The 22,233-nt window shown below is 41.4% G+C and overlaps 1 protein-coding gene across 3 annotated transcripts; it reads left to right on the forward strand.

The window, feature by feature from the left end:
- The first annotated feature begins 72 nt into the window (after positions 1–72).
- Positions 73–21,527, forward strand: LOC101737102 (WD repeat-containing and planar cell polarity effector protein fritz). Of its 3 annotated transcripts, none has more exons than XM_021347582.3 (14): positions 73–171; positions 339–637; positions 772–893; positions 1,646–1,812; positions 4,648–4,762; positions 5,837–6,058; positions 7,199–7,332; positions 7,998–8,118; positions 8,732–8,861; positions 10,209–10,347; positions 11,457–11,611; positions 18,675–19,315; positions 20,260–20,383; positions 21,205–21,527. In XM_021347582.3, coding segments are annotated over exons 1-14 (2,427 nt in total). In that variant the 5' UTR covers positions 73–169; the 3' UTR covers positions 21,261–21,527. The 3 variants fall into 3 exon arrangements, with proteins under 3 accessions (XP_021203257.2, XP_021203255.2, XP_004925601.2); XM_021347580.3 differs by having other exon boundaries at positions 133–271; XM_004925544.5 differs by having other exon boundaries at positions 133–271; positions 20,284–20,383.
- Positions 21,528–22,233: the final 706 nt, after the last annotated feature.

The raw sequence follows: 22,233 nt of genomic DNA on the forward strand, positions 1-22,233 counted from the left end.
GAAGCTAAGCGATAGGCAGCGGCTTGACTGTACCCCTGGCATCTCTGACACATCACTAATAACAGTTGACAACAGACAACTTTCGCTTTTGACTTATGTCAAAAAGTTGGGGTTTGTTTATAAATCGTAACAATCGCTTCCGTGATTTTAATATTTTGAATAAAAAGAAATGTAAATAGAAAGTAAAAATTACAATGATAAATTACCATATCAAATATATAACATCCTCTGAAACATTACACCTTAAAAGTAGCGACTTCAAATGTTTCAAGTAGGTTTCAGTAGCAATTAATTTGAAAATCAGAAATAAATCCAATTTTACCGAAATATTCTTTTAGGTATGAAACGAAAAAACGCGCTGAAGAATCAATATACGGTTCAAGTAAAAGGAATTACTGTGAATTGCGTGGTGGACATTGGCGGTCACCTCGCCCGCGGCAAATACAAAAACTGGAATCCAAATTACGTGATAAAAATGTGATAGCTTGTGAATGGACTAACGAGCAGCTTGTAACTATTATATTCTCATCAGGGGTCATAGCCTACCTAACAGTTAAGCAAGATACTTTAGACATTTCACAGATATTATTTGATAGATATTTTGTAGGCAAACTTCCTGGACACACTGTAACAAATGGTAATTAACTATTTTCATTAAAACATCTAAATTGACTGATAATTTTTCCTTTAAATTTGCATTTATATCGTCTGTAAAACATAAACTAATAAATATAGTTGTTATCAACCAACTAAATGAAAAATATGTTTCAGTTGTTTTATCTAAGTCCCACATATTATTCACATTTGTGGACCGAATAGCAACATTAGTGACATTTAAAAAAAAGACATCAAATGTGCCATGTAAAATAGTTGATAAAGAACCTCTGTTACAAGTAAGTACTTATATTATATTGATTGTCTATTTCCTTGGTTTTTAGTGAACTCTTTAAGCTTGGAGCTCTGGTGAAAATTTAAATTAAACAATACAGCTGTTAACTTAAAATACAGGGAAAATTGTATCTCAAATACCAACTCTTTAAATTATACTATCAGGTGAAGGGAAATAAAAATCTTATTAATTCACTAATAATATAGTAATCACCTAGCATCCAAGCTAACATTTTTCATTACCCAACAATATTGACAGTCTATTACTTTTTTCTTGTGAAAACAAGATGTCCTTTACTGGACAAAAAAAGTGATACACATTGAATACTAACAAAGGATTCAATTGATTACATAAATATTAGATACTTAATCAGTTCACACTTTGTCCCAAAGCGTTGGCACTCACATTTCTAAGTGGAACCAGCCTGGCAATGCAGTATTGTTAATTCAAGTTTGAATATTCAAGTTATTTAATGTTGATATGATAGATGCCTGAATCATGCTGATAACATTTTCAAGTCAATAATAATATCACCTGCTCAGAGAATTTCTTCCTTTTCTTAATAACCATAATAACTGTAATACAAAATAGGATATTAAAATCACTATATTGTCACAAATTATTTATTAAATTTAATCTCATTCAAGCTACATCACCGCACTGTGTTTAACACTGATCCTGAATGGACAATTTAGGTAGGCCCTCATGAATATAATAAGAACTTTAATGCCAGCAAAAAAGTTAAATTTTTTTTAGACTATTGAACTTGGTGGAGCTTCACGTCGCACAGACAGACATGTCTCTTGGTGTGAAAATAATGATTTATTATGGACTCTAGTCTGGAGTGTCACTCCTGCTGAACCAGCTCCTTGGAGTCCTGTACTAGAAGATCATGCAAATTTACATCTGTATCAAATCAGCGGGTAAGACTTGTCATATATTAATTTCAAATCAAGTCCATAATCTCATAAGCAGTTATTTTTTCTCTTAATTCAGCTCTCAAAAGTTAATGTGAAAGTACCATAATGAAAAATATGTAAATAGTTTCCAACATCATCCTACTAATACACTCGCGAGCAAAAGTTTGGAATCACTTACTTGAAATTGATTCCGCGCGATCTTGTGTACTAAATATTTTTTTGATAATCATAAAAATGAGATCATTTTAAAGGTTGAACTCTTAACTTTAAACTGATACCAAATTCATTCAAATCGAGCCAGTAGTTAAGGAGCTATTCCGGATTAAGTGAAGGAGGTAGGAAACAAAGGAAATATGGAAAAATAATGAATGCATAAAACAACAAAAATTAATAAATAAAAATTTTATTTAGCCTTAAAATTAAATGTCAGTACTTTGTGTTCCCTTCCCTTGCCCTAATAACTCCTCGAAGACGATTCTTCATAGACCTGATCAGCTTTTGAATTGATTCTTGTGGGATACCTTCCCACTTCTCAATCAACGCCGATTTCAGCTCATTCAGGCATGAAGGAGCAGAAGTTCTGGAACGAACCCTATTCTTCAGTTCATCCCACACGTGCTGAATAGGATTCAAGTCAGGGCTGAGCGCAGGCCAGTCCAATGTGGCGATATAGACTTCTTCGAAGTATTCAGTTGTTCCACGGGCAGTGTGACAACGAGCGTTATCGTGCTTAAGGAGGAAGCTATCACCGGCATATCCCGCATAGGGAACGACATGTTCCAGCAGAATATTGGAAATGTACCGGTCCGAAGTTGACCGCCTCCTCGTCCCCCGCCAGGCACGAAAACAAGCTCGGTTTTACCGTCGAAGGAAATGCCGGCCCACATCATACAAGAGCCCACCCCATAAGCCACTGTTTCAGCGAAACAGCACTGCGCAAATCGCTCCCCAGGCCGCCTGTAGACCCAACCTCTTCGGTCGCTACCATGCAAACACATCCTGCTCTCGTCGGAGAACAGGATTTGCCTCCATTGCTCAACCTCTCAATTAAGATTAGTACGAGCAAATTGAAGGCGTGCTTGTCGATGAGCTACCGTGAGTTTCGGGCCTGTGACAGGCCTTTTTGGAGTCAGATTCGCTTGCTTGAGTCGTCGACGAACTGTCTACTTGCTAGCTGCTACCCTACGAACATCTCGGAGCTCCTGTTGGACGTCGACACCAGGTTAATGCCGATTTCGGAGAGAGGTTAACACGATAAAACGGTCATTCCTCTCCGATGTGCCCCGGCGCCGTCCAGATCTTGGTCTCGGGATAAAGCTACCAGTCTCTTGAAAGCGCTTGCAAACTTTTGAAACACAGGAATGGCTTATTTGGAGCCGACGAGCGACAATCCGCTGGCTGAGCTCTTCTTGCAATAGGGCTACGATTTGTGCTACTTCTGTAGGTGTTGTCCCAATTGTCGTACAAGGTAAAGGGTCAAAAGTAGCCGAGATAAGTACCAGTCAACGTGTGAAAGTCGACTGATAAAGAAAATCCGATAACAGGTGCTTTTATAGGGGTCAATAGGCCGCAACTCGCGACGTATCAAGCAATTGAAACACGTCTTTTTCGTTATTCCTTCACTTAATCCAAGATAACTTCTTAAATACTGGCTTGATTTTAATGAATTTGGTATCAGTTTAAAGTTAGGAATTCAACCTTTAAAATGATCTAATTTTTATGATTATCAAAAAAATATTTAGTACACAAGATCGCGCGGAATCAATTTCAAGTAAGTGATTCCAAACTTTTGCTCGCGAGTGTATTATTAATATGAAAGTTTGTGAAGATGTATGGATATTTCTTACTGGATCATGCATAAACCTTTAAACACATTTGGATGAAGGTTGGCATACACAATAGATAGACCGCTTTCTGGATTGACACATAGAAAACTTTTTGTTCAGGCATTTGCTTCCTTGGAAAATTAGTGGAACTTCAATGTTTTGTAACAAAACTTTAGTTCTGAACTTCATTAATAAAGAGCACTGTCTTAATCGCAGAACACACTAACATACCGGTAATGTGTTCCTGTGGTTTAATAGTTCAATTATTAATAGATTTTAATCTGGCATAATGATTATGATTTTAGTTTCAATGGTTGGTTTAATTACCGTGATTCAGTTAAAAGGAGCAAAAAAATATAGTTAAGGCTTCTTGGTTCTGAAGAAATTACCAGACTCTTTGTCTGTGTTTTATGTGATAATATTTATAACATTTTTGCTTACTTTACAGATTGCAATTTACTTAAAAAATAGCTATTGTTGATAATGACCATTAATGACCCAGGGCCAAACTCTGAAAGTAGCAGGAATTCACTTTAGCACTCCTTGCTCTCACCTGGGCACTGTTCACATGGTCAGCTACATATATGCTGGCCTTTAGAGAATATCAAGTCCTCAAAACTTACATGTACTAGCTCGAAATAATATGTAGATTTTTCAGTGTGGTATACAAATATATTCCAATAAACTTTCCCCTTCACTATGATGTGGGCAATATGAAAATAATCCATCATATTTTTGGCTTAATTTTCGAGGTTCAAAGGTATTCAGGCTGAAGCCACAAGCAGAAAGTAATGTTAAATAAATTAGCGGTTTTAAAAATTACCAATAACCCATTCGGCCATTACACTGTAAAGTATGTACCAATCTTCCATATATTGTTTATGATTGTACTTGAGTATGCTTCGTAATTGTTTTTTTTTTATTCTATTCGTCGTCATCGTCCTTCAAATATGTCCTACGATTAAATTTATACTTAAATAACTATTCTACTAGTAAATGTATTTCATTTCAGACAAAACATGAACCTACTTGTTTACCATCGGTTAGAAAATGAAACATTAGTTGCAGAGCTTTCGCATAAAAGGGATCGGATCATACATATTGTGGACCAAACTGCATCACAAAAGGTAAATATTAATTAAAAACCGGCAAAATTATAATTTGCGTAATTACTGGTGGTAGGACCTCATGTGAGTCCGCACGGGTAGGTACCACCACCCCGCCTATTTCTGCCGTAAAGCAGTAATGCGTTTCGGCTTGAAGGGTGGGGCAGTCGTTGTAACTATACTGAGATCTTAGAACTTATATCTCAAGATGGGTGGCGTATTTACGTTGTAAATGTGTATGGGCTCCAGTAATAACTTAACACTAAGTGGTCTGTGAGCTCGTCCACACATCTAAGCCTTAAAAAATAAATAAATCAACCATTAATAGGGCAGTATTGTTAATGCATAACTTAATAAGAGTTGATAAGCAATTGATAATTGAAAATTAGAGTATGTAGATTTAATTTATTTTATTTATTTTGTTAGCGTATATCAGAAATCTAACTGCTTTCTATCTGGAATCTAAACTGGACTAACAGCCATAGTTTCTATTTATTAATATTCTCTTCCAACATGACAAGTAGGAAAGAATGTGTTTTTTTTTTCTTTTGGCAATAGCGTTTACTTTTTGCCAATGACGTAGGAAGAATGTTTTTTTTTTTTTTTTAAGTGATTTTATGACCTGGAAACTATGACCTTTAAGTCATGTCTTATTTTAATTTATATTCTTAATTTTATGAAAAATGATAATTAAGGAGTGAAATATAATGAAGATGATTGATTTGAGACATTAATCAACTGGGATGAAATTTAATGAGATGATATGGGATGAAATATAATCGCAGTAAAATGGTGGTCATTTACTGAGATTTTTTCAGTGGACTTTTTGGAGGAACCCGAGAAGTTACGTCCAGCAGCTTTGTTTCATTTTCCCACATTTGTGCACTTTCACAGATATTAAACAGTTAATAAACCACCATTATTACACATTTAAACCCGAAGAAACACTAAATAGACAAAATAAAACAAATCACACAACTGCACTCCTCGCGTTCCCGCCAAAAAGTCCGAAAGAATGTTTATTAAAGAAAAGAAAAGAGATAAAGAATGTTTATTAAGATAAAAAAAAAAAATTGTTTTCTATAAAATTTTCAGAACTGCGTGACGTTGCGCTGGATGAGATACGAAGTGACGGAGAGTCATACGCCGAAATTGCAAGTGTCCCCGGAGAACGTGACGCGGCTGGCACTGCCGGCGCCGGCGCGGGTCGCTCGCAGGGCGCCGTGCGACTCGCGCCTCGTCGCAGCCTGCATCGACGGCTCCGTGCACGTGGCGCACCACACCGCGGGACTCACGCACTCAACTAAAGCCGGCTTCGTCAGTTTACGTTCCCACAACTTTTATTTTCCGCAGAAGGAACTAAGAACTTCTAAAGAGTTTTTTAAATACTGTAATGGAGGTCATTGACCCTATACTCAATATGATATGAAGTCAAAGCGATCATGTCATGATCCGTTCTTTCACCCATAAAATTTTACATTCACATGGAAGTCGTCGTGGCCTAATGGATAAGACTTCTGGTGCATACGTGTTGAGGCGATGCACCGATGTTCGAATCTCAGGCGGGTACCAATTTTTCTAATGAAATACGTACTCACCAATTGTTCACGATTGACTTCCACGGTGAAGGAATAACATCGTGTAATAAAAATCAAACCCGCAAAATTATAATTTGCGTAATTACTGGTGGTAGGACCTCTTGTGAGTCCGTATGGATAGGTGCCATCTTCCTGCTTATTTCAGCCGTGAAGCAGTAATGCGTTTCGGTTTGAAGGGTGGGGCTGCCGTTGTAACTATACTGAGACCTTAGAACTTATATCTCAAGGTGCGTGGCGCATTTACGTTGTAGATTCTATGGGCTCCAGTAACCACTTAACGCCAGGTGGGCTGTGAGCTCGTCCACTCATCTAAACAATAAAATAGTTATAGAGCATAGTTAAGTGGGCGTCGACGGCGTGTACTCCCGCCCCGCCCGCATGCATCCCCCTCCGAGACCCACGAGAGATATCGTCTTTTCGCATTAAAAGTATACAATTTCCAAAAATATTCGAAATTGATTTAATATGCGGAATCGTTTGGTATCCACCAGTATTTTTCTCATAAATACTGTCAAAAGAGCGTAGTTTAGTTTTTTGTTTTTTTTTTTTAGTTTATGTATGTTTTGACTACTATTAACAAAATTAATACATATTTTTTGTTAATGTTACTGGTAAAAAAAAAACAAAAAAAATTCAAAAATGATTAATATTAAAAATATTACATGTTAAACTTATAAAACACTCTTCGGTAAAATTAGTAAGTTCTGAGATTATACAGTTTTAATACGAGAAGACGATATAGGGATGTGCACGTTATAAAGTTACATTTTAATTAAAATTTATTATCATATATATATGTACCTTATGTCCGGTAAATTGTCGACAAACAATATTTAATATGTGAATATATTGTTTGCAGATCGCGACGGACGTGCGATGGGCTGGCGAATTAGTGATAGCCATTGAAGAGAATGGAAGGATTCAATGCTTCGACCGCGCCCTCTCGCTACTCAATCATCACATCAAGTTTCTAGATTTAGCCGCGGATCTGAGGTATATAATTACAAAAAATATATATAATTTTGTCTTATATTTTCATTTGCGGAATTTCAAGAATAGTCTTGTAATTATTATTTTTAAAGAACCTAGTGCAATCGAGAAATCGAGATATCCTTAAGAACATGATAAAGGGATTAACAACCCCTTTATAGTTTCTATTATTATAATTTACTCAAAAATGATTAACTAATTTTTATGCGAGACCATCATACGTTTCGTTTTAAAATTCGGAATAACCGTTTCCTAAGTATGGCATTCTATTCTTCGAATTTATACCTAAAAGTAGACAGCATAGAAGTTATTTTGGCTCCGACCACCGCTTAACAGCAGGAGGACTGAACGTCTTCCACCTACGTGTTATAATAACAATACTATTAATTAACTAGCTATACCCGTTCTCTTCGCTGGCCATTTAAAATTAACATTATTATTTCTCACCCCCACAAAGATTCTCATCATTAACGCCCCCGCAACTGGTGTAGGGAGTCCAACACTCATATAAATATTAGCCTATCCATTAAGTACATTTATTTTCTACATGGATACCAAGTTTCAAGTCAATCGGATGCATGGTTCAGTAGTTATAACGGAACATCCGTAAAAACTACTGTAGATTTATATATTAGTATAGATATTATAAAAAATAATATTAATTACAGCGATGCGAAAAGAATGAAGGTGCTCGCAACCCTGAATGCGAAATGTGGTCCCATTTTGCTGGCAACATTCACTGGCGGTCCGCTCGCATTAATTCACATCACGCACCCACGTCTTATAACGGTAACTGCATTCGTGTATTTTGTGTACTTAGGAATCGATAGTTGTTGATAATTCTGACTACCACCAATAAAGTCTTGAGTTTTGGAGTCGTCGTGGCCTAACGGATAAGACGTCCGGTGCATTCGTGTTGAGCGATGCACCGGTGTTCGAATCTCAGGCGGGTACCAATTTTTCTAATGAAATACGTACTCAACAAATGTTCACGATTGACTTCCACGGTGAAGGAATAACATCGTGTAATAAAAATGAAACCCGCAAAATTATAATTTGCGTAATTACTGGTGGTAGGACCTCTTGTGAGTCCGCGCGGGTGGGTACCACCGCCCTGCCTATTTCTGCCGTGAAGCAGTAAGCAGGGTGGGGCAGCCGTTGTAACTATACTTGAGACCTTACAACTTATATCTCAGGGTGGGTGGCGCATTTACGTCGTGGATGTCTATGGGCTCCAATAACCACTTTACACCAGGTGGGCCGTGAGCTCGTCCACCCATCTAAACAATAAAAAAAAAAAAAAAACATGTTCTCTAAAGATATTGCTATTTTAAATATTGTGTTTTTCTTTTTTTTCTGTTGTAATTATAAAACTTACTCTGGCTTAAACCGATTGTAACAGGCGTGGATAAGGGCTCGTCGGACGTCGAGTGCAGTAGCTTTGCTGCGGGCGATGGATTGGGAACATGAAGGAAATGATTGCCTATGGGCAGTCAATAAACTTATCTGCGCTTCTCTCAGGAGCGGGGCAGGTATTATATTTGATTGGTGTTCTCTCTCTCTCTCTCCTCGACTTTCGTAATTTCAACCGATACTACTTATGTTAGTAATCTAACGAATAGTATTTTAAAAAATAAAACTTCTCTACTAGTACATAAAGAAGAAATTGAAAATGATGATGACAACGTTTTTACATTAATTTTTAAATGAACATAATATGCAATGTCGCTGTTGTCTTATGTTCACAATTCTATGTCATCGATACGATACTAGCGTTTTCTAAAAAAAATGTTAATATTTTGGTGTGCCAACCATAGATTAGTTTGGGGTCGTTGTTATTTCTTGAAACTAAATTCTGTAGTCATGGAAGTCGGACTAAAATTCCAAAATTAAAACACACGCACTATAGATTCCATATATTTAGTAATTACATTTTTTAAGGGATATTATGACCTGGTAACTAAGATCTTTTATTCAAGTCTTATTTTAATTTACATTATTTTTTATGAAAAATGATAATATGTAGTGAAATAAAGTGCTATGAGATGATATGGGATAAAATATAATAATCTCAGTAAAATTGTGGTCATTTACTGAGACTTTCAGTGGACTTTTTGTACGATCCCGAGGAGCTACATCCAACGGCTTTGTTTTATTTTTCCACATTTCTGAACTTTCACAGATACTAAATAATTAATAAACTACCGTTATTACACAATTAAACCTGAAGAAACACTAAATAGACAAAATGAAACAAATCACACAACTTCACTCCTCGCGTCTTTTTTTTATGCTTAGATGGATGGACGAGCTCACAGTCCTCCTGATTTTGAGTGGAAGTCCTAAGGTCTCAGTATAATTACAAAATAAAATTGCCCCACCCTTCAAACCGAAACGCATTACTGCTTCACGACAGAAATAGGCGCCAAAAATTCAATATTGTTACGCGCTGGGGTTCGGTATAAATAAAATTTCACCAAAGTACAACTTAAAAACTGTATTCAACACTTAAAATACTTCACAAACACTTTAAAACACTCAACAAACACATTAAAACTCGCAATTGGCTTCTTCTGCTTCGCTTCAGGTGATCCGTTCGCTGTTTCGCTTCGAGTAGTTCCGATTACTCACTAACTGCGTGCCATCCCTGCAACGCTTTTATAGCCGATACCTCACCCCTAGAACTATCGAGAACATTCTACACATCTCTAGTATTGTGTTTCCGCTATCTGTCAATAGAGGGCGTTGTACTTCTCGAGCGTTCTAAGCTGTACTAGATCCTTTGATATTCGTTCGACTATTCGGCGATAGATAGCGTTACAATACTTATTACAATTTGAGAGCGAGCACAGATTAACAGTGTCGCGCGTGTGTGTCAGAGGCGGTGGCGGGCGAGGGCGCGGCGGAGGCGGCGCTGGGCGCGTGGCTGGCGCCGCGGGTTCCGCACGCGCACGCCGCCCGCCGGTACGCCTCGCCCCTGCACGACCTCGCCAGGAAGTTCTTCCATCATTTACTCAGGTAAATTTGGTATATAATCGTGTTTTTTTCTTATTTTTTTATACTAGTTTATACAATGTTCTAAGTCTGTAATTAGCCTTCATTCCCGCAAAGAACCAAAGGGAAACGGGGGTGACTGAAAATCAGCGCTGTTCGACTTATCGACCTTGAACAGCATTAGCTGAGCCACCTTTTGCCTTTTCCTCTTTTTTTTCTTTTTTTGTATTTTATTTTATTTTATGTGAAAGGCAATAAATGATTTTATTATTATTATTACCATTAGAAGCAAGTTACGTCTATAAATAACTGTACTGTTAAATAATCTCCATTCATCGACTCAGCTTAAAAAAAAAAAAAAGAAGAATAGTAATTTTCTGGAAGTGAAGTTTAGTTTTTGCGAACGGTTTCATATCGAAGGTTGAAATATTATTTACTTTAAGTGACATTTTTGTAATTTTACAGTAGAGCCACTTAAAGTTTAAAATTTGAAAGAATGTCATAACTAAAAAAACATTATTCAACTGTTTGAATCGAGTAAACTTAATTGAAATTCAATTAAAAACATCGAACCGTTGATGCTAATACCAAATAAAACGCCCCTTTAATTACAAAGATATTGTTACGCGTTGGGGCTCGGGATAAATAAAATTCTACCGAATTCCAAATTGAAAACTGTATTCAACACTTAGAACACTTAAAACACTCAACAAACACTTTAAAACTCTCAATTCGTTTCTTCGGCTTCGCTTCCGGTGATCCGTTCGCTGTTTCGCTTCGACTAATTCCGATTACTAACTGACTGCGTGCCATCCCTGCAACGCTTTTATAGTCGATACCACATCCCTAGAATTATCGAGAATATTCCACACATCTCTAGTATTGTGTTTCCGCTATCTGACAATAGATGGCGTTGTGCTTCTCGAGCGTTCTAGGTGCTACTGGATCCTTCAACATTCGTTCGGCTATTCGGCAATAGATGGCGTTACTCTTGCTGGCGTAACAATATGTTTAAATTCAGCAAAACTACGTCCATTATTGACAACCTCTGAGAAAATCGTACACTACTGTGTCCTGCGTCTAGTCGAACCCTGAGTGGATCTTGAGGCCGAATATGTATGTGCGTTGCGCAGACGGGGCCGCGTGGAGAAGGCGTTGTCCCTGGGCGTGGAGCTGGCGGCCTGGGACCTGTTCCGGGACGCGCGCTGGGCCGCCGCCCGTCGTGCGCCGCGCCTCCAGCACGAGGCCGAGCTGCTGGCGCGGGCGCTCCGGCCGCGGCACTGCACAGGTACCTACTACTGCGTCACGAACAACCCAGCCTTTTCTTTAACTTTTTGGCGGGAACCCAAGGAGGTTATTTATTATTTTGACCTTGTTTACGATTCAAAACTGGCGTATTTGTAAGTAAATACGCCTTAAAAGGCTAAAACTGGCCGCATAAATGCGCTTAACCTTAAATGATATTATTTAAGTGCATTATTTTTGTACCAGTAATTAATGAAGCACTAGAAAATCACTAGAATGTAGGTAATGAAATAAATTTAGAAAATCTTTAGAAATTCATTTTGGTATCTATAATCCGTTTTGTTAAATTGTGTTTAAAATCTTTAATTAGGTAGGTACCAGATGATGAGTGTCACTGAATAGTAGATACGTAGTGATAAGAGCGGGGGTTTAAGCGATATAGGTAGGTACTTCAAAAATTCGATCATCGACTTTTTGGCGGGAACGCGAGGAGCGAAGTTGTTGAATTATTTTATTTTGTGTATTTTTAGTGTTTCTTCAGGTTTAAATGTGTAATAACGGTGGTTTATTAACTGCTTAATAACGATGAGAGTGCACAAATGTGGGAAAATGAAACAAAGCCACTGGACGTAACTTCTCGAGATCCTCCAAAAAGTCCACTGAAAAAATCTCAGTAAATGACCAACATTTTACTGAGATTATATTTCATACCATATCATCTCATCTCATTTCATTTCATTCCATATTATAATTTTTCATAAAAATAAGATTAAAAATTAAAATAAGACTTGACCTAAAGATAATACTTACCAGGTCATAAAATTCCTTAAAAAAAACAGCCTTTTCTTTTTATTGCTTAGATGGGTGGACGAGCTCACAGCCCACCTGGTGTTGAGTGGTTACTGGAGCCCATAGGCATCTGCAATGTAAATGCGCTACCCACCTTGATATTTAAGTTCTAAGGTCTCAAGTATAGTTACAACGGCTGCCCCACCCTTCAAACAGCCCACTGAGTTTGTCGCCGGATCTTCACAGTGGATCGCGTTTCCGATCCAGTGGTAGATTCTGCGAAGCACGGCTCTTGTTATGGTTCTTGTTAGCAACGACGTCAGGTTTGAGCCCCGTGAGCTCACCTACATGTTAGGGCGAAGCTGAAATATCCTCTCAAGGCTATCAGCATAGGCAGAAAAAAAACCTTCAAACCTTCACGGCAGAAATATACCTCGACATATAGTCGACATGTCATAAAGTCGGATGTCCGCAATTCCAACTGTCCTAATTTTACATATATGTCAACTTGTATTTGATTACAACTTATTACAGACTATTGAAGTAACGCGGTTTCGCACACGTTAAATTTATAATTCAGAAAGAATGAAAGGCATGAAAGAATGAATGATGGAAAATAAAGAATTGCAAGGGTCACGCTGCTAGTCTATGAACGTAGCGGTTCATTTGCACTAACCAGCAATCAGCGGAAACAGTGACGTGTTCATTATAAGTTACGAAGTAAACCCGCCCGGCAGGACCCGGGACGTGGTATTTCACAATCTCACCCCCTAACATTTATTTTCTGCACAGTAAAATGAGCTCACGATCCATCTGGTGTTAAGTGAGAAAGAGAAAGAGATAGAGATCACAATATGAATGTCGGCCCCATACCTTGAGACATGCATTCCGATAGAGGCACCCGTCACGTGCGGACGTGCTCATCGTCCACTCGATCGCCCGGTCTTTGTTCGCCCGGCTTTTGTTAGCCCGGCCATTGTTCGCGCGGCCTGTGTTTGTGGTACATCTGCCGACTAAGTGCTCTTTCTGGAAGTTTTTATTTGTTTTGTTTCCTTTTGTTGTTTCTGTGTTCGTGGTACATCTGCCGACAAAGTGGTTTCCTGCAAGTATTTATTTGTTTTGTTTCTTTTCGTAATTTCTGTTTTGTTGTGCTTTTTCTTTGTCCTGTAGTAATCGCGCCGCATTGCCACCTGTGTTCAATAGATCCGCTCAGGTCCGAGAAGTTGGGGCCTCGCCGCAAGGCGAGTGTTTTCAAGACCCGGGGCCGCCCCACCTGGGTACTCAGCGATCATGGACGCTGTATTCGCGGAATTCCTCCGACTTCGCCACCCACAGCTCGCCTCGGAGTTTTTGGCCTTCAAGGCCAATCACACTGCGAGCCCTCTCGAGGACTCCGCCGCGCTCGCTGCTCCTGCGTCGCCTGTACCTGCGTGCAGAGCTTCTGCATTGAGCACCGCAGCCTCTGTCGTGCCTGCCGCTCCCGTGTCGCCTATACTGGCGAGAAAAGCTGCTGCGTCGTCCGCCGTGACCATCGTTTCAGCTGAGCGATCATCCGCGGCCTCCGTCGCGCCCTCTAAAACACCTACACTTGCTCGTAGGTCGCCTGCACCCGCCTCCTCGTGCTCCGACTCTGACTCGGACATGGAGGTCGACCTCGCCCCCGCCTCATCGACGGATGGATTCACCCTGGTACAGAAGGGTAAGAAGCGTGCCGCGGAGTCTCGAGCTCCCGCGGCCGCTAAAATTAGCAAAGCCGTGAACGCGTCGCGCCCCCGCCCTCAGACTCCCGTTGCGCCCCCAGCCCGTGCCACTCCGTCGCCGCGTCCGGTGGCACAAAATAAAACCCAGACCCCTCCCCCGGTTATCCTTCAGGAGAAGGCAGCTTGGGATCGAGTTTGCCTGGCCCTTAAGGCCAAAAATATAAATTTCACGAATGCCCGTAACCTCGCGAACGGCATTCAAATTAAGGTTCAAACACCCGACGACCATAGGGCCCTCTCTTCTTACCTCCGTAAGGAGCGTATAAGTTTCCATACGTATACGCTCCAGGAGGAGCGCGAACTCCGCGTTGTAATACGCGGAATCCCTAAAGAGTTAGATGTAGAGCTCGTAAAAGCCGACCTGTTAGAACAAGGCCTACCAGTGAATTCTGTGCACCGTATGCACACCGGTCGCGGTAGGGAGCCATATAATATGGTTCTAGTCGCTCTCCAGCCTACCCCTGAGGGTAAGAAAATCTTTAACACACAGACCGTCTGTAGGCTCTCTGGTATCGCTGTCGAAGCCCCCCATAAAAAAGGCACTCCTAGCCAGTGCCATAACTGTCAATTGTACGGGCACTCTTCCCGTAACTGTCACGCGCGCCCCCGATGTGTTAAGTGTTTGGGCGATCACGCCACGGCCCTCTGCGCTCGCGACCAAAAAACCGCGACGGAACCGCCTAGCTGCGTCCTGTGTCGAACACAGGGTCACCCCGCGAATTACCGTGGTTGCCCCCGAGCCCCTAAAATAAATCGCCGCGTCGCCCGCCAAAACCGCCTCCGAGCTTCCGGCCCAGACATCAAAGCCTCGGCACCCTCTGCGTCGCAGGCTAAGCCAGCGTTCGTTCCGGCGACGGTGCCCAGTGTCTCGGCCTGGGCAAAACCGCTGCCGTACACGAACACGGCTACAACTCCCTCCTCCGCGATTCGTCCCGCCCCCGCGACTCGTCCCTCTCCCGCGACTTGCCCTCCGACCGCGTCCGACAATCTCGCTTTAGCGATCGACTTCTTTCAGTCGATCAACTTTGAGCGCGTTAACGCTTTGGGCGACGCCATTCGCGCTGCCTCCACTGCACAACACTTTATCGCCGTTGTGCAGGAATACGCCGACGTATACGCGTCATTAAATACGTACGTCCTCCCCTCACTCCGCCGGTAATCAATGGCGTATATAAGTAGAATAAAGCCCCTATCCGTAACGATAGGATTTTTTAACGCTTACGGTCTCGCAAATCAACGTGATCAGGTTTCTGACTTTTTGCGTGACCACCAAATTGATATCTTTTTAGTGCAGGAGACCCTACTTAAGCCCGCGCGCCGTGACCCTAAAATCGCGAACTATAACATGGTCAGGAACGACAGGCTCTCTGCCCGTGGTGGTGGTACCGTCATTTACTATAGAAGAGCCCTGCATTGCGTCCCGCTCGATCCTCCCGCGCTCGCTAATATCGAAGCATCAGTGTGCCGAATCTCACTGACGGGACACGCGCCGATCGTTATCGCGTCCGTTTATCTTCCACCGGATAAGATCGTTCTAAGCAGTGATATCGAGGCGCTGCTCGGTATGGGGAGCTCTGTCATTCTGGCGGGCGACCTAAATTGTAAACACATCAGGTGGAACTCACACACCACAACCCCGAATGGCAGGCGGCTTGACGCGTTAGTCGATGATCTCGCCTTCGATATCGTCGCTCCGCTAACCCCGACTCACTACCCGCTAAATATCGCGCATCGCCCGGATATACTCGACATAGCGTTATTAAAAAACGTAACTCTGCCCTTACACTCGATCGAAGTAGTTTCAGAGTTAGATTCAGACCACCGTCCCGTCGTTATGAAGCTCGGTCGCGCTCCCGATTCCGTTCCCGTCACGAGGACTGTGGTGGATTGGCACACGCTGGGCATCAGCCTGGCTGAATCTGATCCACCATCGCTCCCGTTTAACCCGGACTCTATCCCGTCTCCTCAGGATACCGCTGAAGCCATAGACATCTTAACGTCACACATCACCTCGACATTAGATAGGTCATCGAAACAAGTTGTAGCGGAGGACTTCCTTCACCGCTTCAAATTGTCCGACGATATTAGGGAACTCCTTAGAGCTAAGAACGCCTCGATACGCGCCTACGACAGGTATCCTACCGCGGAAAATCGTATTCGAATGCGTGCCCTACAACGCGACGTAAAGTCTCGCATCGCCGAAGTCCGAGATGCCAGATGGTCTGATTTCTTAGAAGGACTCGCGCCCTCCCAAAGGTCTTACTACCGCTTAGCTCGTACTCTCAAATCGGATACGGTAGTAACTATGCCCCCCCTCGTAGGCCCCTCAGGCCGACTCGCGGCGTTCGATGATGACGAAAAAGCAGAGCTGCTGGCCGATACATTGCAAACCCAGTGCACGCCCAGCACTCAATCCGTGGACCCTGTTCATGTAGAATTAGTAGACAGTGAGGTAGAACGCAGAGCCTCCTTGCCACCCTCTGATGCGTTACCACCCGTCACCCCGATGGAAGTTAAAGACTTGATCAAAGACCTACGTCCTCGCAAGGCTCCCGGTTCCGACGGTATATCCAACCGCGTTATTAAACTTCTACCCGTCCAACTCATCGTGATGTTGGCATCTATTTTCAATGCCGCTATGGCGAACTGTATCTTTCCCGCGGTGTGGAAAGAAGCGGACGTTATCGGCATACATAAACCCGGTAAACCAAAAAATCATCCGACGAGCTACCGCCCGATTAGCCTCCTCATGTCTCTAGGCAAACTGTATGAGCGTCTGCTCTACAAACGCCTCAGAGACTTCGTCTCATCCAAGGGCATTCTTATCGATGAACAATTCGGATTCCGTACAAATCACTCATGCGTTCAACAGGTGCACCGCCTCACGGAGCACATTCTTGTGGGGCTTAATCGACCAAAACCGTTATACACGGGAGCTCTCTTCTTCGACGTCGCAAAAGCGTTCGACAAAGTCTGGCACAATGGTTTGATTTTCAAACTATTCAACATGGGCGTGCCGGATAGTCTCGTGCTCATCATACGGGACTTCTTGTCGAACCGCTCTTTTCGATATCGAGTCGAGGGAACCCGCTCCTCCCCACGACCTCTCACAGCTGGAGTCCCGCAAGGCTCTGTCCTCTCACCCCTCCTATTTAGCTTATTCGTCAACGATATTCCCCGGTCGCCGCCGACCCATTTAGCTTTATTCGCCGACGACACGACTGTTTACTATTCTAGTAGAAATAAGTCCCTAATCGCGAAGAAGCTTCAGAGCGCAGCCCTAGCCCTAGGACAGTGGTTCCGAAAATGGCGCATAGACATCAACCCAGCGAAAAGTACTGCGGTGCTATTTCAGAGGGGAAGCTCCACACGGATTTCCTCCCGGATTAGGAGGAGGAATTTCACACCCCCGATTACTCTCTTTAGACAACCCATACCCTGGGCCAGGAAGGTCAAGTACCTGGGCGTTACCCTGGATGCATCGATGACATTCCGCCCGCATATAAAATCAGTCCGTGACCGTGCCGCGTTTATTCTCGGTAGACTCTACCCCATGATCTGTAAGCGGAGTAAAATGTCCCTTCGGAACAAGGTGACACTTTACAAAACTTGCATAAGGCCCGTCATGACTTACGCGAGTGTGGTGTTCGCTCACGCGGCCCGCACACACATAGACACCCTCCAATCCCTACAATCCCGCTTTTGCAGGTTAGCTGTCGGGGCTCCGTGGTTCGTGAGGAACGTTGACCTACACGACGACCTGGGCCTCGAATCAATTCGGAAATACATGAAGTCAGCGTCGGAACGATACTTCGATAAGGCTATGCGTCATGATAATCGCCTTATCGTTGCCGCCGCTGACTACTCCCCGAATCCTGATCATGCAGGAGCCAGTCACCGTCGACGCCCTAGACACGTCCTTACGGATCCATCAGATCCAATAACCTTTGCATTAGATGCCTTCAGCTCTAATACTAGGGGCAGGCTTAGGGACCCCGGTAACCGTACTCGTCGAACTCGACAAAGAGGTCGACGTGCAACCTAACCCATGCATCAGCCCGCTGAGTTTCTCGCCGGATCTTCTCAGCGGGTCGCGATTCCGATCCGGTAGTAGATTCATTCGCGAAACAATTGCTCTTGAGTTGTTAGGTCTCCTTCGGAGGCGCTCGGGCAGTTGTTAGCAAATCCCACCCCTCTTGGCTGAGCCTTTGCTCGCCCACCTGTCCTGGTGAAACTGGAAAGGCCTTCGGGCCACCAGTAAACTTTCAATCATAAAAAAAAAAAAAAAAAAAAAAAAAAACCTTGAGACATAAGATCAAAGGCTCCTTTGCATAGTATAGGCCTGCTCCTGGGTGGTACCTATTTGGTTTACAATAACCTACCTCCAATTACATAATTAAAATGAATCATCTTGAATTTTCCAAGTTTTTTTTTATTCCTTGATTTGAATTTTTGAAAATAAGTCCTCTCTAGATGTCGTAGGCTGTACAATTATGCTCAATTTTGTTTTTAACTAGATATACATATTTCAAAGCTTGAATCAACGCTTTGTTCCAGATTCGGAATGTTCGGAGTCGTGTTCGTGTAGCTCGTGTTCGAATTCTGACGACGACACGAGCGCTTCGTCCGAGACCAAGCCCCCGCCTCTGCCCCGGGTGGCGCTCCCGGACCACTCGACCCTACTCCCGGTCCCCGCATCACAACCCGAACCCTCATCCACGAACAGCATCCGTCCGAACTTACACCAATACCTGGAGAGGGACTCGACGATTTGGCACAGAGCCATTCAAGACGACACTTACTTGAAGACGCCCAGCGCTGATCGACTGAAACCGATTCTGAGTCAAAGCTCCAAATGGCACAGCGTTGAGGGCTTAGCGACGCACAGGCCGCCGACGAAGCACTCGCTGGCGGCCATCAGCGAGGGGACCGTGATGCCTTCGCGTTCAGTCATAGACATCGTGCCGCGACCCTACGACGAAAGGATCGCGATGTCTCATTTCAAACATCTGTACCAAACCGAACTGAAGGAGGAAGCCCCGAACACGCTGTACCGTTACCAAAACAACAATTACCAGCCAAGTCTGAACTACGCATTGGAGGACAGAGCATATTCGAACAACGTACAGAGAACAGTTAATCGTACTGAAAAAAATAAAGTTAAGTTTTCGGATACTGTTACGATCGCTGTTATGTCGGTGAGTGCCGTATATTTCGCTAATAACTTTGAGGCTCTTTGGTGAAAGACACCATATTATCTATAAAATTGCGTAATTCCAAACTGAACCGGAATATAATGCGATTTTTCAAATATCCTAACTTTTATTTCATGCTGCAAAGCGATCATGATTTTCGTTGTGAAGAATGGGATAACCTCAGACATCAACCTAGTGTCAAGGTGGGTGGCGACAGACACGTCTCACCGTGTGGATGACGAAGGTATAAGCCGCGTCAATAAAAAAACGAATCGAAAATGGCGTTGCACTGACAGATGGTAGAGTCAACAAATAAAAAGAAAGGTAGAAAAAGTTGTTAATTGTAAAAAAATATAAAAAACAAATGAGAATGTACTTTAACAATAACAAAAATAACAACGAAATAACGAACAAATGCAACAAATAACAACAGAATTTGAGAGAAAAAAGAGCGAGTCGAGACAATGTGAGAACAAAGTCAGAACTGATATTTTTTTTGCATGCAGTACGCGCACTGTGCGACTAAAGACAACAACAGTTTAGAGTGAGAGCGCATGATCGCCGCCGCCATTTTAGATTTGTTTCTTTATTGGCGCGACTTATACATCCACATCTCGTCTTTTCGCCTTAAAAGTGTACAATTTCCAAAAATATTCTAAATTGTGTTAATAAGCGGATTCATTTGGTATCACCAGTATTTTTCTCATAAATACTGTCAAAAGAGCGTAGTTTAGTTTTTTTTTAGTTTACCTATATTTTGACTACTATTAACACATAATTAATACAGAATTTTATCTTACTTTAAAATACAGATAATGTAACTGATAAAAGATAAAACATAAATGTTGCAAAGATGATTAATATTATAAATATCACATGTTAAACCTTTAAAACACTCTCCTGTAAAATTAGTAAGTTTTGAAATTATACAGTTTTAATGCGAGAAGGACGATCTGTGCATGATGTTCCAGGACCCGCCGGGCTCCCCGGACTCGGCCCGAGAGCTGGCCGACAGCCTGCCGCTGTGTCCGCCGCACAACTACTTGTCCGCCTTCACTCCGCAGACGCCCGGTACTCCGCTCGACTACGTTGAAGTCTGACGCATGCCGCCATCGCACATGTTTGTTCATACCTGCACTCACTCTTAACACACATCGCATGTATAGCAAACGAGATAAAAATAGTGAAGTAAGAGCTAGTGGAACGGCATGCAAAACTCAACCGTATTAGTGCCGCAGACGTGTTAATTTTAGTAGTGAGATACTCAGATGTTGTCATTTGAAGGGTCGAATTGAGCCTTTATTATATTGCACTTTTAGGAAGACTAGCATATGGCTCACCGTGGTTACCTTCGCCCATGGACTTAAGCATTGCCAAAGGCAGAGCCAAGCCGCTGCCTACCAAAAAGACACCGACCTCATGAGTCATGACGGGCGTGACATTCACTTTGGCACTAGTCTAGCAGTGGTCATTTTTAAAACACCAAAATCAAAACCTCGTCCACCTATCGTAAGTTATTAAAATATGTAAAATAGTCACATTTTTACCTCGTTTGTACTGTGCTAATTATCTATTCAAATCGTTTTTAAAATAGATAAGTAAAGTACTCACAGGCATGAAAATTTTCTGTAAAAGCATGCAATTAAACCATCACACTCTATAACTCCTAAGCAAAAATAAATTATTGGAAATTGATTTATCAAGGTAGTTTAGTTATAGGTATAATTGTATACTTTTTTTTTCCTCCGGATTACACCTTGTGGCGAAATCTTTGGGGAGACCTAAGGTCAGCAATGATGTCCTTATGCTTATAACGCTGTACCCATACCAATTTTTTTTGGTAGTACATATTAATGAAAGATAGTTAAAATTGTATTTAAATTCTTTTACAGAAGCGGCCCCGCAGAAACCCTCTAAAATAAAAGTAGTTCACTTTGGAATGGTTTGAACTTATAGCTCAATATGCATTTGATTTAGAAATTATATTTATGACTAAATACGAAACAATTTTAGTGATTAAAACATCCGTCCATTATCTTTAAGTATTTTAACTTCTCGCTAAGTATATAATACCCATTAATTTTGAATAAAGTATTGTTATTTTTACTAAATAGTCACAAACTTGTTAAAATTATTAAGTAATTATTATAGAAGTTTATCAGTTCTTTATTATGAATATGTAAAATGCATTTAAAAATTATATTCAGGTCGATTATATTTTCGTTTTATTTATCTTTAGGCTTAGTATTTTTAATCTACTTGTGTACTATGTTCATGAATAAAAATGAGAAGTGTCAATGAAATACTACCGAAGACAACTTTTCTTGAAAAATGTAGGTATAACTTATTGTCATTCCCATTGACTGTTAATGTCCTTCTAAAGTCATCACAATGAAAGCATTGCACAACACAAGACTAGTATGTGACTACAAATTGCCCATTAATAAAATACAAATAAATCTTCTACAAAAAAAAAAAGAAATTGGGAATCTGATACATAGGTACATAAACCATGTATTAATTATAATGCATGATATTTTTCTTTATTACTTAGCATCAATTGCAATCTCCACATGTTGCTTAACACAACTGACTAATTTAATCAAGATGTTAATGGGAAATTTTATTGAGTTTTTTTAATTTCAAGTTGGTATAGGTAGTTTACTGAATAGGCACTACCTTAACTCCTATGAAGACACATCATTTTGAAAGGTTGATATTTGCAAACCCATAAACTATAGCAACAGCATCAGTCCCTAATCCCATAAACCAATACGAATGACAATTACAGCTACAAAAAAAAAAAATTTTTTTAATTATTGCTCCAGAATTCATTAACACTACCTACGGGCTCCTTTCCTAAACTTCTTCAGTTTAGGCTTAATTTTGAGCATTTATTTTGTCTTTTAATTAAGAATTCC

This window comes from Bombyx mori, chromosome 12 (assembly GCF_030269925.1).
Source record: "Bombyx mori chromosome 12, ASM3026992v2".
NCBI lineage: Eukaryota > Metazoa > Arthropoda > Insecta > Lepidoptera > Bombycidae > Bombyx > Bombyx mori.